We start from the raw sequence: 13885 nt of genomic DNA, 5'->3' as shown, positions 1-13885 counted from the left end.
TATATATGTTTATATATATGAGTAAACACCCAGCTGGCTATGTTTTAGGAGTAAGAATTTTCAGCATTTGTGAAAGGAAAACATGTGGTTGCTGTGGATTTCCATACATAGGCCCCTTAGTTTGAATAATGGATGAAAATGTAGAAAATGTAAGTTAATTTTCAGATACTCCTTCCCCAAGCTCCTTCTGTTATATTCAGTCTGAAAGTCATCTGAGAGGTAGATTGAAAATACTTTTGACTCCATGGCAGCAGCAAGTATAATTGTGGTTCATGAAACTTCTGGGTAAAGCTAGAAGAAATCAAGTTGCTATGGTCTACAACAATGGCAGTTTGTTTTTGTGAGATGTCAGCAAAGACTTTCGGGGGAGCTGACAGACATTTTATTTCTAAGTTACAGAGTGCAACCTAAACCAGGCCACATACTGTAAAAAAGCCTCACAGCTGAATAGAAGCCAGTAGAAAGCAAAAATAGGAGTGTGAGTTGACTTTTTAGAGTAAACCATCATACAGTTGAGCGTTTTCACGTAAATGTGGCTATCTCATGTATGTTGGCAAGAAAATACAGCATAACATTACATCAGTAATGGTTGCCTTTCTTTGGAAAGCTCATTTTAGGCACTGCCAATGCATTTAGTAGTTTGAGGTGACCTATTTGATTCCATATTTTCATAAGCATACATAAAATCATGTTATTTCAGTGAATACGGTCAGTGCAAAGGACCTAGACTACTGAGGAAAACAGTAATGACCTTGTCATGCCCAGTCAAGTTCTGCCCACTTGGAAAAAAATTACCCTTTTCCTCATCCCATTGACACTTGCCTTGTTGCACAAGTAAGTCCAAAGTCTGCTTGGGCTGAATGCAAGTGTATTCTTTGGTAGATGGCTAAAATTTTGGATTATCACAGGTTGCTGCTGCTGCAGCCCTTATCCTCGGACACAGAGCACTACTAGAATCTTATTTTCTGTAAACCAGTACTGATTGTCACTATGACTTTAACAAAATGGTAGATAGTACACTTTTAGTGACCCAGCAGTCGTTGAGGATGGCAGTGGAAGAACGGGACTTTTCAGCGCAGGTAAAGAACAGAAATTTGTTGGCCTGAACCTTTAGGTTCCTAGTGCCAAAGACAACACAAAATATCAACTGAGTAGCAGCCAACTACCATAGATGGAACTACAATGAAAAAAATGGTCAAGCAAGAAGAAATCACTATATTGCCATACTCCAGTCCGATTCAACTCGTACGTGCTGATAATTCTTCTCTAAAACCCTGGAAAGAGTGGAGGATTTCTGGTTTGTGGCATATGCACAAACCTTAGCTCCTTCTCTGTCTTACAGTTATATTCAGATGAACTGGTCAGACTGGAAACTGGAACAGGTACAAGTGTGGTTATTCATTGAGCAAGAACAGTCTCTGAGAGGGGCTTATTTCTTTCACCTTATTCAGCAGACCAAATCCTATGCTGTTCCTGCAAGTTGCTATGAATTCTTTATATTTTGTTAGATACTCACGGAGCCTAGGGGTCTGCGTGGCTCAGAAGGGAATCCCTCGGTGTTGCATGATAAGGGGTTTTTTTGGCTGCAGTGGTGGGCCAGTTTCCTAAATGATTCCCAAGAGTCTTCAACTTTCTTGTTATTTCTTACGGTGAAAAACACAGCTATTACCAAACACTGCTTTTGGTTTTATTTGGGAAGGTTATCTGCCCACCAATGCCTATTTCTGTCACTATGCATCAGATCGTGTTTACACTCTTGAAAGCAGCATTGGAAGTAACCAGTCTTGTTCTTACAGAAGCGTTAATGGACTGAAGAAGTCTGGATTTCATTCTAAGTAGGAATTTTCTATACGATATTGAATAAAGTCTCCAAAGTGGGATTATTGTAAAGCTCTGAAGGGGGAGGAACTAGGTGCATGGTCCCTGTTGAAAAGGGTACAGGAGGCATTCGTGTAACCTAATCCTATGTTAAATCACTGTTGACATTGGCTTCCCGTCTGAAGAATTGGGATAATACGACTTCCATGTCTTAACCCATTGTTTATCTTTTCTGTATGTTGCAAGGTCTTTGGAACAGAACTCACCTAAAGGTGAAGAACCAAGAAAAAACCTAGCATGTCGGGATTAGGCATATTTGCTAGATTTCACTTCTGACTCAAAGACTGCACTTCTGAAATGTTTGTTGTAAGAAAATGTTTACTTTAGAATGGAAGCAAAAATGTGAAGTTTTCTTGTGAGATGTTCTACATCTACTAGCTATATCAGTAATCCACACTGTTCCCCAAGAACAAATTTTCTCTTGTCAAATGCAAAGTTAACATGAAAAAGACTAAGATCACAGGAGGAATGCAGTGTTGCAGTACAGGAAAAGATACTCTGGGAAGTGAAAGCACTGTCCCTTTTTTCCTTCCAGAAATGACCACAGGTTAAATTTTGTGTTTGGACATTTAACAAAGTTAGAATTCCTACTGGTATATTTCAGGTTGATGATTCCATGATTTCAGGATGCAATTTATTTAGTGCATCTGCAGGATGATTAAAATACTGAAATTCAAAGTTCGGGGGGAGGGGGTAGTATTAATTTTCTTGAGAGTATATAAATTACTAAAGCAGATTTGCTGAGATGTATATATGAAGTCTGTTCTTCAGTATCTCAATTCTACCCAGCTTCAATAAGTGACAACTGCCATCATTAAGAAACCTGCATGATGTATAAAGTCCCTCTTAGAGCTGGAGAAAGTTTAACAGAGGTATACAGAATGCAAGAAGCCTTTTTCAAATGTTACATTATAATATTTCTAATCCCTTGAGAAGAGTAATCTCTGTAGGCACCAACTCATGCATGTAAAAGTGAGGAATTAAAGTTAATAACTCTATTTCTAAACCAAATATTGTCATATTTGTCCTCTGCCCTAATCCTCTTGGTGGATTTAAATCCATGACAGGCCTGAATTCTTGAAAGAAAGCAGATCTTTAGTTACCAGGAGCACCAAAAAAAAAAAAAGGAAACAGAGAAAATATAATATTTCACTGCTTTTATAGCTCAAACAGCTTGCTTGATTTTTCTGTAGACTTTCTTTTGAAAAATTCCCCTCTGGGCTGAGACAGAGCACTAGAAATTTGAGACCCAAAGGTTTTTGTTTTTTTAAAATAAAGCTAGGAGTGGTTTAAAAATATTATTGAGAATGGAATGCCTTCTACAACTGCCTTATCATATTTCAGTCTGTCTTCTTGACATTGTTTCTTGCATGCCTCCAAAGAATATTCGGATGTCATATGGCCAATGCTTTGCATAACATCTTTATTCTGACACTTTTCTGTTGTCCCATTTTGTGTCACTGTTATTAAAACAATCTGTAACTTCAGCCGGCAAATGCATTGTCCTATGTAGCTCTTTCCTGATCCTTAAATCGTTTTCCCTCACTTCCCCAGATCTTTGTTTAGACTTTGTTCTTTCTATTTCTGAAATGGTTTCCAAAATCTAACCTTTCCTTTCTCACTAAGGATATGTTTGCAGTCCATTCCACTGACCTTGTTGATTTGTTCTTGTCTCTTGGTGCTCTGAGATTTCTTCAAGGAGATGCAACCATTTCCTGAAATTGTAGCAGATATAATTGTGGCTAATGGCTATTTTGCAAAACATGGGAGAAAAACCTTAGTTGGTTATAATTTAGTTGCATCTTTCAAAACACTCATTTATTTAACTGTAGTTATTTTTGGATGGACACTGGACATCATCGGGTATCTATGAGACTGGGACTGGAGTGTCATTTACCTTCATTGTTTCGATTACTTGTGAAGTAACGTTTGAAATTACCAAAAGCAGCAGGGGAGGGAGTTATGCCACAGAAGTTATTCAGGGACCCTGAATTAATAAAATACTCAAGTACAATGCTGATAGATAAGCTGGCATACAGATCCTTGTTGAATGTATATAAAAAGATTAATCTCCAGAGATTATAAATAGAAAAAGAGCTTCTATCCAAATTGTGAGTAAGTTTATCTTGTCATCTAACTTAGAGTGATAAATTATAATTAGCTTGACCACATCTCAGATATTAACTAGGTTGGGTTTTTGAGTCTAGTGCCAAATTTTTGAAAGTTTTATTTGACTTCTGTAATTTCCATTTTAAAGCGTTTTAGAAAAGCTGTTTATTTCTATATGTATGCATATAAATGCACATGAATATATTTCCATGTGTAGGTGGATCTTTATTCTTTACATGTCCAAGGAAATTTAAAATGACTACAGTCTGCCTGATATTTAATCAGTTTGTGAACACAGTTACCATCCCCCTATGCTTTAGTGCTTTACATCTCAATGTTTGTAGTAGGTTTTAATAGTAATTTGATACACGAGTTTCAACTTAATGGAATTTTGCATTTTTTTCTGTACCTGGGAAAAGAAGATAAGCTAAAGCATTTTTAACAGTTAGGTAACAGCAATTGAAGCTTTTTCTTTTTAATGTAACAACCTGCTAACTCTCTGGTACCTCTTGTAGATAACTAATCGATTTAGTTGTCACGAATTCTTAAAATGGGATTAGTGTAATAGAAGGGACTGTAAGAACAGAATATTGTTACTGTGGAGCATTAGCTTAAGATTGATCAAGAGTGTGATTCTTCCTGTTTTAAAACCAGATGATTTATAGTTACTCATAAATTACGGGTTTCTATTAAAAATGTAAGTCATAATTCTAAAAAAAATTGGCAGCCTAAGCAGCAAAAATGAATGTGTCATATTCATGGTTTTAAGCTAGTATTACAAGTCTGAGTATAGGAAAAAGTAAAACAAACTAGAGGTTATGGCTTAATTTTTTTTAAAGTTCTGTAAGTTTTGGCATAAGAGACATTATAATAAAAATAGCCTGACATAGCTAAACATGTACTATGGCTTTTGTAGCTCTGGAGTACTTAACCGAAATTTTGTGTTTAATTTCCTAGTATATGAAGGTGTGTTTGCACTGTGCTTTTAAGTCCCACAGAGCATGAAAGGAGGCACATAGAATATGGATTAACTGTTGTTAGCTGGCAGACATTACAGACTAATAGCAATCTAGATATATAATACTGTTCAGTGGTGTCTTGTGTAATCTGTTAACCTAGAAATACTAGCGGTCTGGGGAGAAAAATCCCCACATTGCTCTAGGTAAGAAATGCCTTAGTAACCCAAATTGCTGAAGTAGTAAATAGCACTTTAATGAACATTGGGGTACCATTTAGCTGGACGTCACTGAAGTGAGTATGTAGTTAAAAGCAGTCAAGCCTTGGAACTAAGAACAAGCCTCATGATTTGAGTCTGGGTGTCAGAATTGGACAGTGCTGAAAATGTGGTTCTGAATAACCTGGAGAAAGGGTTTGGACAATTCTTGCAGGAGTGTAGCTAGGAGTGAGAGGGCAGCTGAATGTTGTGCGCTTTTGGTTTTCACTTTTTCTGAATTATTAATAGCCAGAAGGAGCAGGCAGCTGCGTTGCATCTGTAATCAGCCATATAGCAAACTTTGGCAGAATTTGTTTCATAGCTCTGGTGCCTATGCTTCAAAAGGGATGCTGAAAAATACAAATGGAGGGAAGATGTACAAAATTATGCAAAGCTTGGAATATCTCCCTCAGTTTCTCTCTTTAGTTCATGCAAAAGATGTTTACCGAGTGCCTTGATTATGATCTGTGATTTTTTTTTTTTTTTAATCTGTGATGAAAATCAGTGTTTGGAAACAATTCTACACAAATGTAAACCAGAAATAAATCACAGGCTGTAATGAGTTTACCCACTGGAACAGTTTATTTAGGGACACGTGGAAATCTCCCAGTCAAGATTGGATGTCTTTCAGAAAAAGGCATGAAGTATCTTGTACATGAAACAGAACTGAGAGGCTTGATTTCAAGAGGTACTGACCTTTGGTCGTCTGTGTTCTGTGCAGAACTGTTGGGCAAAAGAGGTATAATCGCCCATTCTGGTCTTAAAGTAGATGTGTTGGCTATAAATATTTAAATGGGTGAACTTTCACTGAAAGTTATACATGAGATATAACATGCCTGTCTGATTACACAGAAGATATAATTCCCATTTTAAAGAAACCTGTATCCCACAAGTCACACTTTAAGAAATGGATTCATCATTACAGATGATAGGTAGGACATTTGGAGACTGTTATAAGTACAGGTAGCCAGAAAGATGGCGTTTGTCTGCTAGAGGAAGAGATTAACTACTGGTGTGGGAGGTTAGTGAAGGCGTGGGAACTGGAAAAAAATATTTAATGTACAATTATTTTCTGCTGCGGATGTTTCCTAATTTCTGTAGGCTGTGAATTACAGAGAATGCTGCCTTAGTATTGAAACTATTTTGATTACTTTGAGTAGTTTTGCCCGTTTGTCTATTCTGAGATGGTATCATTTGAGATCTTTCTCTGGCAAAGCAATGTTCTACAGAGTGGAATTTGAGCTGCAAACCCCAGTTCAGGTTTTTGGGGATAGGCTTTGGGTCTTTACCAAAATATTTTGTGGAGGCAAATTTGAATGGGGAGTGTTTGCAGTAAGCATCAGCAGCCCACCCTGGTCTTCCTGTCCCAGTCAGGAGTAGGAAAGGGCTGGCTGCAGGCATCTTATTTTATGCATGTCCAGTGAAGCTTTGCTGCCACGTAGTGGTGGAGATTGAAGCCTGTTTGGCAGTGGATGGCCAACCCTCCTGATCTCTTGGACCAGGTGAGAGTTACCTGTAGCAGAAATGAACCTCTGCTTTAGGTTCCCCAGTGTTACAAATCTAATCCCTAAAAAGTGTGATCAGGAATAAATGCCTCTTCCAGCATCCAGTGGTGCCTCTCCACCTTGGAGGCTTCTAGGTTAGATGAGCTGTGCTGTGTCTGCTCTGCAAGAGCCAGGTCAAGCAGGGGAAGGAAGAATGCTCCTGGCTGGTACAACACTGCCTGTTTCTAGCCTTTAAACTCAGAATGGGGTGACTGCAATAATAGATGGTAATAGCTGATACGGAATAAATAAAAATACAAGCAACCGAAATATTTTAGACCTTTTATTCTAACTTCTAGGCAGAGTATTTTAAGTTTGTATAGGCTGAATTTCTGAAGTTTTCTGATGGAGGTAATTTAATGTCGGGAATAAATAGAATCCAAAATATTAATTCTAAAAGTATGAATTAGCTTCTTTAAAATAAGTAAATAAATTGAGATAATACCTTTAGTTCTTTATGTTTTTTTGCAATTACTTTTCTGGTAATGTTTTAAACAGAAGTAAAAGTTATGTAAAAAAGGTAAAGGAGGAGTTGTAAGGAATTGCTATCATTTTATACAGCTGCTAGGACTTCATAAAACTACTAAAACGCCCGACAGGAAGAAACTTGTGGAGCTTTGTAAGCAATTTGGCTGACTGTGAGGGACCAAAATCCTGACTGTCTACTACGTGTGGTCAGTCACGACACATGGATCCGAACTGTGATTAACAGTTGCGGTAGCTGTCTAGAGACCTCTTTTAATGGTGAGAAGAATTATCTTCAAGTTGCTGTGAACCAAAAGTACTAAAAAGGACTGAAAGACTTGAAGGGGAAATGGTTTATGTCTTTTCAGCGTGGTCCAGTCAGGTCTATAAGTGGAAGTGATTCTTCTAATGTGACACTTTAGTATTTCATTCCTCTCTACAGAAGTTTTAGTGATAATTGGATTACTTGTTGAAGACCAGAAAGAAATATATTTAACAAGAATTGTATTTTCATTGTCTCTGGTTTTTAGCCCTATAGACCTGTTCCAGAAAAGCTCATAGAGAAGCTGGGTGGCTTTAGTTGTTGCATAAACAGCCCGTTTGACTAGGGTGCCAGCCCGTGTGGGTTGTCTTTCTTGATAAGGTTTTGTATCTCTTCCTATATTTGACTGAAATGAAGTAAATATTTAAATAGTCAAAAATCTGATTTAAATGATGTAATAGAATTGAGCAAAGAATATCCTCTTTTTCTCATTAGGCCAAATGACTCTTAAGGAAGAGAGTTTCCTAAGTAATCGTTTAATTATTGAAAATCAACTGTAGTGCAGGAAATGGTTTACCTAAAAAAAAAAAAAAAAAAAAAAAGTATCTACACTATGTAATAAATCAAACTCTTCACAAAGGATGTTCTATTTAGAAATTCCTCAGTATTAATGAATATCAAGGGGATTTAAGAAAACAGATGTACATATTTCATTCTCCTTGTCGCCACTCTTCAGTATCCTATATTAGTTAACATTTAACTATTAAAACTTACTACTTGCCTTTTTCAAGCAACATACTTTCAACATTACTTTATGCATTGCTGTATGTCTACCTTGTCAGATTCAAACCTCATTAATAATGACGTCTACTATCTTTCATCCATAGAATCCAAATTGTTTTATAGAACAATTCGTAGAGGTCCTGCAATAGACTTGCCAATAACATTTAGTCCAAATTGGACCTCCTAATATGAGAATGAAAAGCTGGAATACTCTCTTTGGGAAATGGTTTGTAAGTCCTCCTCTTCAGTAATGCATTGCAATAGGATATTGGTTAGCGACTCCTGACAGTATGCGGTTGTATTTTCACACGCCATTAAACTTACAAAACAGTCACTGTGCTATTGCTAGCATTGACTATAGCAACCTCTTGTAGCAGAATCCATATGAAAAGAAACAAGGGAATTGTGAAAAGTTCCCTTTGCAGTCAATGGCAAAACTTCCGCAGGATTTAGTGGCATAGATTTTCATGGTTTATGTAGATAGTAAAATTTGTCATCCTTTAGGGCAGATTGCTAGCACATTTTCTCCACCTCTCTTCCTTTCTCCCTGTATTCCCCCCTCCCTGACAACTGAAGTTACAACCCAGAGGAGTTTAGATGATAAATTTTAAATTACTGTATGAAGATGTTACACAAGTATGGAACACAGGGCAAGTTGATTCAGTTTTGTTATTGTTTGTATAAGTCAAAATAACATAGGAGTCCCATAGCGTACAGTACTGAAGGATTTTGAAAAGGAGTTGCTATAAATGCGTACAAATATTTGCTCTTATTCCCTAAACACAGGTAGTCTAGTAATGAAGCTCCTGCAAAACAGAATTATTTTTTTCTTACTTTTGTATGCCCTCTGCACTGTGACAGAGATATTGTAATCTTCACTTGTCTGTAATATTAATTGATTTGAGAATGCAATATGTTCTGTTGGAAAAACCTAGACAAGTCTACGCAATCAGATCTACTGTGCTTGCTGCATTTCTTTTCTTTTATGCAGTTTCACAACAAATAGGCTCATGCTCTTACTTGTCGTAACTATGGAAACTTTAGAAGCTCTCTTTCTAAAGCTGAGCATACAATAAAGTGCTTAAAGTGTTGGTAGGATTAGAGACTCTAGAATATGTTTAATTTTCTCTCTGTCTCTCTATCTTTGGAGAGAAGCAAGAGGGTAATGTGAATATTAGCTGGGGACTAGCTTTAATCTCTGCTGACACTTAAGTCTGTCTAGGTCTGCACACAGCCATCCAAAGGTCTTAGCCTCACACAGCATGCGAACAAGGGAAATCATGCATATTCATGACTGAATTTACAATGGAAAACCTACATACAGAAAAGAGTTTTTGAATGAGTGAAAACGTTATTGAAACCGTTTTGCAGCTTCAGCTACAGTAGTCAATAATGATAAATGCCATAATGATGATAGAGTTCATAAGATAATGGGGATGTCTTAGATATTATGTAAGCATGAATGGATATGATAATAGGAAAACATCATTTGCTGTGGGGTTTAGCAGTGTTTTTGTGTTGAAAGACATAAAGATGATGGTAACAGGATTATTCCCAAGGCTAATACACAAAAAATTTTTTTTGAGAGTACTTTTTTCTCTGTGTGGCACTTTGCGTGATTGAGAACTGTCACTCTTTCTTTGAAAATCACTTTTATTTTTTTAGGAGGTATTCTTTCATGCAAGTGCTGTATTTTATGCAAAGCTGTATTTTAGGAACACAAGAAGAGAAGTCTGCTCCTCATTGCAGGAGCAGAACCAGGGAGCGTGGTAGTATGTTTCTCACAGTCCATTGGGAGAACTTCCCGTTACTTTTTGGTGCTCGTGAAATGCCCTAAATCAGACCTCGGAAAGACCTGCTAGGTATCAGCATTTGTTCATCTGCAGTCATCAGCTTGCATACTTTACTATTCTGAAATTTATTCTCATCATTGGAGCTGATGAGTGAGATTCTGCTCACATATGATTTTATTTCTTTAGTATTTTATTGTTGTTTTATATGCTCAAATATAATCTTCAGTGGAAATACTCAGTTTATGTAACTTAAATGTAGCTTGACACTTGTGTTTTCACTTAACTATAGCAATGATGCATTGATAGAAGGGAATACATTGATATTCTCTGTCATGGTCACCTATTAAGGCTTTGATGTGATATTTTTTTTTGTTAATTTCTCTCCTCTGTCATTACCTCACAACAGAATTTTTTAAATGAAGGAGGTGTGCAGCATGTTTCCTGACAAAGTCTGAAGAACTCTGTCAGAAAAAAGCCCGATAGTTGTTACTGGTTTGCCATTTTTGATTTTCAGTTCTGGGCTGCTTGAATATGAAAATGAATATAAACTGCTGTTAAAAGGCAGGGGGCTGTTTCACTGATGCATGCCAATGCAGGATTGTTCCCTAGCATGTATGTTTGTCCAAGCTACTCTTCATCTGAACCCTTCCCTCTCTGTTGAGGATTCTTCGTGTGCTTTTTATTTCAGTCCCTTCTCTATTCTCTTTTGACATCTAAGTAGCACTGTGGTTAGGTATCGTCATAAACATTTTTTTTTTTTGGTCTCCTGTATTCTCAGTTTATCACTTCCCCTCTCTTAAAATGTAAGCTTGTGAAGGCAGAACCTGGTCTTATATTAAGAAAGCTACTTCTGCTACACGCTGTTGTTCATCCACATTGCCTGCTGCATCCAACAACCCGGCATCAAAGACTGCCTCTGCTGAAAGTGTATAAGCCTAAGGGTAGTTGGAGGTGGCAGCAAGGTAGGCACAACAGCCGGTGCAAGGTGTGCAGAGAAAATGGCAAGACTGCTACTCTAAGAATGTGCATGCAGTGGCACTGGATTTTCCAAATGCTGTCACGATAGATTGTGTAAGAAAGTCCAGTTCCTGTATTTTATTGTTTTGGCTGAAGTTCCCATCTTCCACAACTGAGGAGTTTTCCCCTCCAGTCACCCCCTGGCAAATGCCCGTAAGAACACTATCTTATCGCTGTGCTTAGACACTGTCCAACCCAAAAGACGTCAAGGAGATGAGTAAATTATGCATATTCTTCTACTGGATGTGAAGCTACATGTAGTAAATAATTGGTGCCCTGCAGGCAAACCACTTTTGTGTGATTCAGAATGGCTTGCCTCCCATATGGGTAACTTGGGAAAGATTATATCATAACATAGCTTTTCAGCTGCAGAATTGGGGCTAACATCTCTGACGCTTCATAAAGTGAACACTGTAGTTCACTTGGAAGATGCCTGACTGATAATCCTGGGAATTTAAATCCTTTGTCTGTGGCCCTGACATGTGCCTCAATCCTGGCCTCAAGGGACCACCTTAGAAGGTGAATAAGTTGCAGCTTGTGCCCATTTAAACGTGAGCAGGAGCTACCTGCTGGTGATCTTAGTGTCTGTTTTGTTGGCAAGTTTGTAAAAGCACCCAGGCACAAAGAACCGAATTTAGATAATGTTAGAAGTTAAATATTTTTAAGTGTCTCCCACATTATTTATGCTGTTTTCAGTTGCTGACCTGGATAAGATGTGTTTCTCTTTTTCTACATTTCTTCAGCTCGTACAGTGAAAATAATAGTTGCCTTCTTTTGTGCACCTGATTTACAGCTCATTTTGTTTGCCAGTTCTTGGAAGTGTAGTGTTGAAGTGTTCAGATCGTAAACACAGTGACTGACTTTTTTTTTTTTAATCTCACTAGGAAGATCATTGGAACATTTCAATGAACTGTAGTTTTGGTTTAAAACAATATGTCCTTTTCATTCCTGCAGTTCCTTTATGTTTTGGGTTGTTTTTTTTTTTTTTTTTTTTTTAATTCAAGATAAAACCTAGTAAACTTGCCTGAAGTTAATGGACATACCTCATTTAAACTTAAATTACCTCATATGCAAGTATTTGCAGGTTCAGAGTCATTGCCTGTAAGTGTCTTCCTTTTTCCAACCCTTGATTTCTACTGCTTTTCTGGGTTTGAGGGATTGGGGGGGGGGGGCAGCAGGGGGAAGGGAATGCAGTAATAAATTAAAATAAGCATTGTTTCATCTTTAAATAAGTAAATTATCCTTAACTTTGTCCAACAGTTGTGAACCAGTGGGCAGTATATGCTATCCGAAATCTGACTGAACAGAATGAGAGAAACCAAGAGCTTATTGCGCAGATGGAAGAGAAGGGGCTGGCAGACAATTCTGCCCTTGAGAGTATGGGTTTAGAGATAGAGAAACAAGATGACAAGTTAATTCTGAGATCTGTCAGGAAAAAGCCCTCGTGAACAAAACATTAAGAACAGTCAAATCATTAAAAGATGATTTCTCTTTAAAAATATTTTTCCCTGCTCAGGCAATCAAGATTTCTTCAGTTTTAGCTCCAGTCTGTTGGAAGTGTTACGTTCATTCTCAGAAAAACTGCCAAATGATACTTCTGCCTCACCGTTGTAAACAAAAGGACACCTACACATTTTCTGAATACCTAGGTAAATTAACCTATGCAAAAAGGTCCTTCTTTTCAGATGGTTGAAATTTCATTACTTTCTTGTTTCGTTAGTAGAAAGATGTCATGCGTGCAGTATTGAGTTGTTACAATTTCCATTGCTGAACCTGAAGATAACTATCATTAAAAACTCAACAAAGAAATAGCTGCTTTGCAGTCTCCCTTCTCCATTTAAAAGATCTATGCTGAGTCAGGGCTAAACAATTGAAGTTACTCATTTTCAGTCATCGTGCTTAAATAGCTCTGCTTATATAAGGATCAGTGGAACATTGGGTGTACATGAATATTTAGTGAATTAAACACAACATGCCTTCTGTGTATTTAAATTATTAGTAAATTGTCTTTTCTACCTTGTTACCTTTCAGTCTTCATGACAAGTGTATTAAAAACAAAGCTGAAGCTGTTGTGGCAACAGATGCTACATTCCTTTGCACTGGGGCATGTCTCTGTTTTGGAGACTTGGGTGTTTGTTTGAATTTTATTTGTTCCTTTGGATAGTAAGTCAGCCCACTTTCCTTTTATTTTGCACTTCTCATGGGTTTTCTGAACTCTGGCAGACTGCTGAAGAGGTAGTTTCTCACTGTGATTAATTCTAGCAGTTTCTTTTCACCCCTCTGCCTTTCCAAAACATTGACAAAACTCATTTCCAGTTAATTAATTCAAGAGAGGCAGAAGAATGGAAGGCCCTGCCTCTTCATTTTGGGTACCCTCCTATATTGTTGTTGGACCCTGCCACTGTGGAATGTGGCATGAATGAGATGGGGGAGAAGGGGGGTGAAGGGGGGGGGGGGGGGGGCACGGTTAACTCTGTGTGTGCCATAGCTTTGCCCTGGTAGCCAAGAAACATAATCCTCCGTGCCTAAGCAAAACAAGAATTACAGCTTAATATTATTAGCGCTTGTATATCCTTGCTGTCATTTGGTTATCTTCAGTTGTGTCTTAACAGAAAAGTTGAATTGTTCATGTTGTTGTCATCATTTAATGCCATTCTTAAATGGAAAGGCAGGTTTATGTCCTAAAACTACATGTACATGTAACGGACGCTCAGCCACGTGCATCAGCTTTTGCTCCTCCAATTTGTTTTTTGACTTAAAAATGGAAAAAAAACCCACGTGGTACCTTGAAATATTACAGATATATAGTAATGCTTAAAAC

General features: G+C 37.6%; 1 protein-coding gene across 1 annotated transcript in view; it reads left to right on the top strand.

Annotated features, from left to right (window-relative positions):
* ATXN10 (ataxin 10) overlaps nt 1–13025 on the top strand; it is a gene marked incomplete at its 5' end in the record, with an annotated part of 121842 nt that extends 108817 nt beyond the window's left edge. The window contains one exon of the mRNA XM_082308963.1: nt 12325–13025. Within this exon, the coding sequence (XP_082165089.1) occupies nt 12325–12512 (188 nt within the window). The 3' untranslated portion in view covers nt 12513–13025. The remainder of the gene's footprint in view (nt 1–12324) is intronic.
* Nucleotides 13026–13885: the final 860 nt, after the last annotated feature.

The sequence above is a fragment of the Platalea leucorodia genome, assembly GCF_965183815.1.
Source record: "Platalea leucorodia genome assembly, chromosome: 4".
Taxonomy (NCBI): domain Eukaryota; kingdom Metazoa; phylum Chordata; class Aves; order Pelecaniformes; family Threskiornithidae; genus Platalea; species Platalea leucorodia.
Note: the sequence above shows the minus strand (reverse complement) of the source record. Positions and strands in the feature narration are given on the sequence as shown.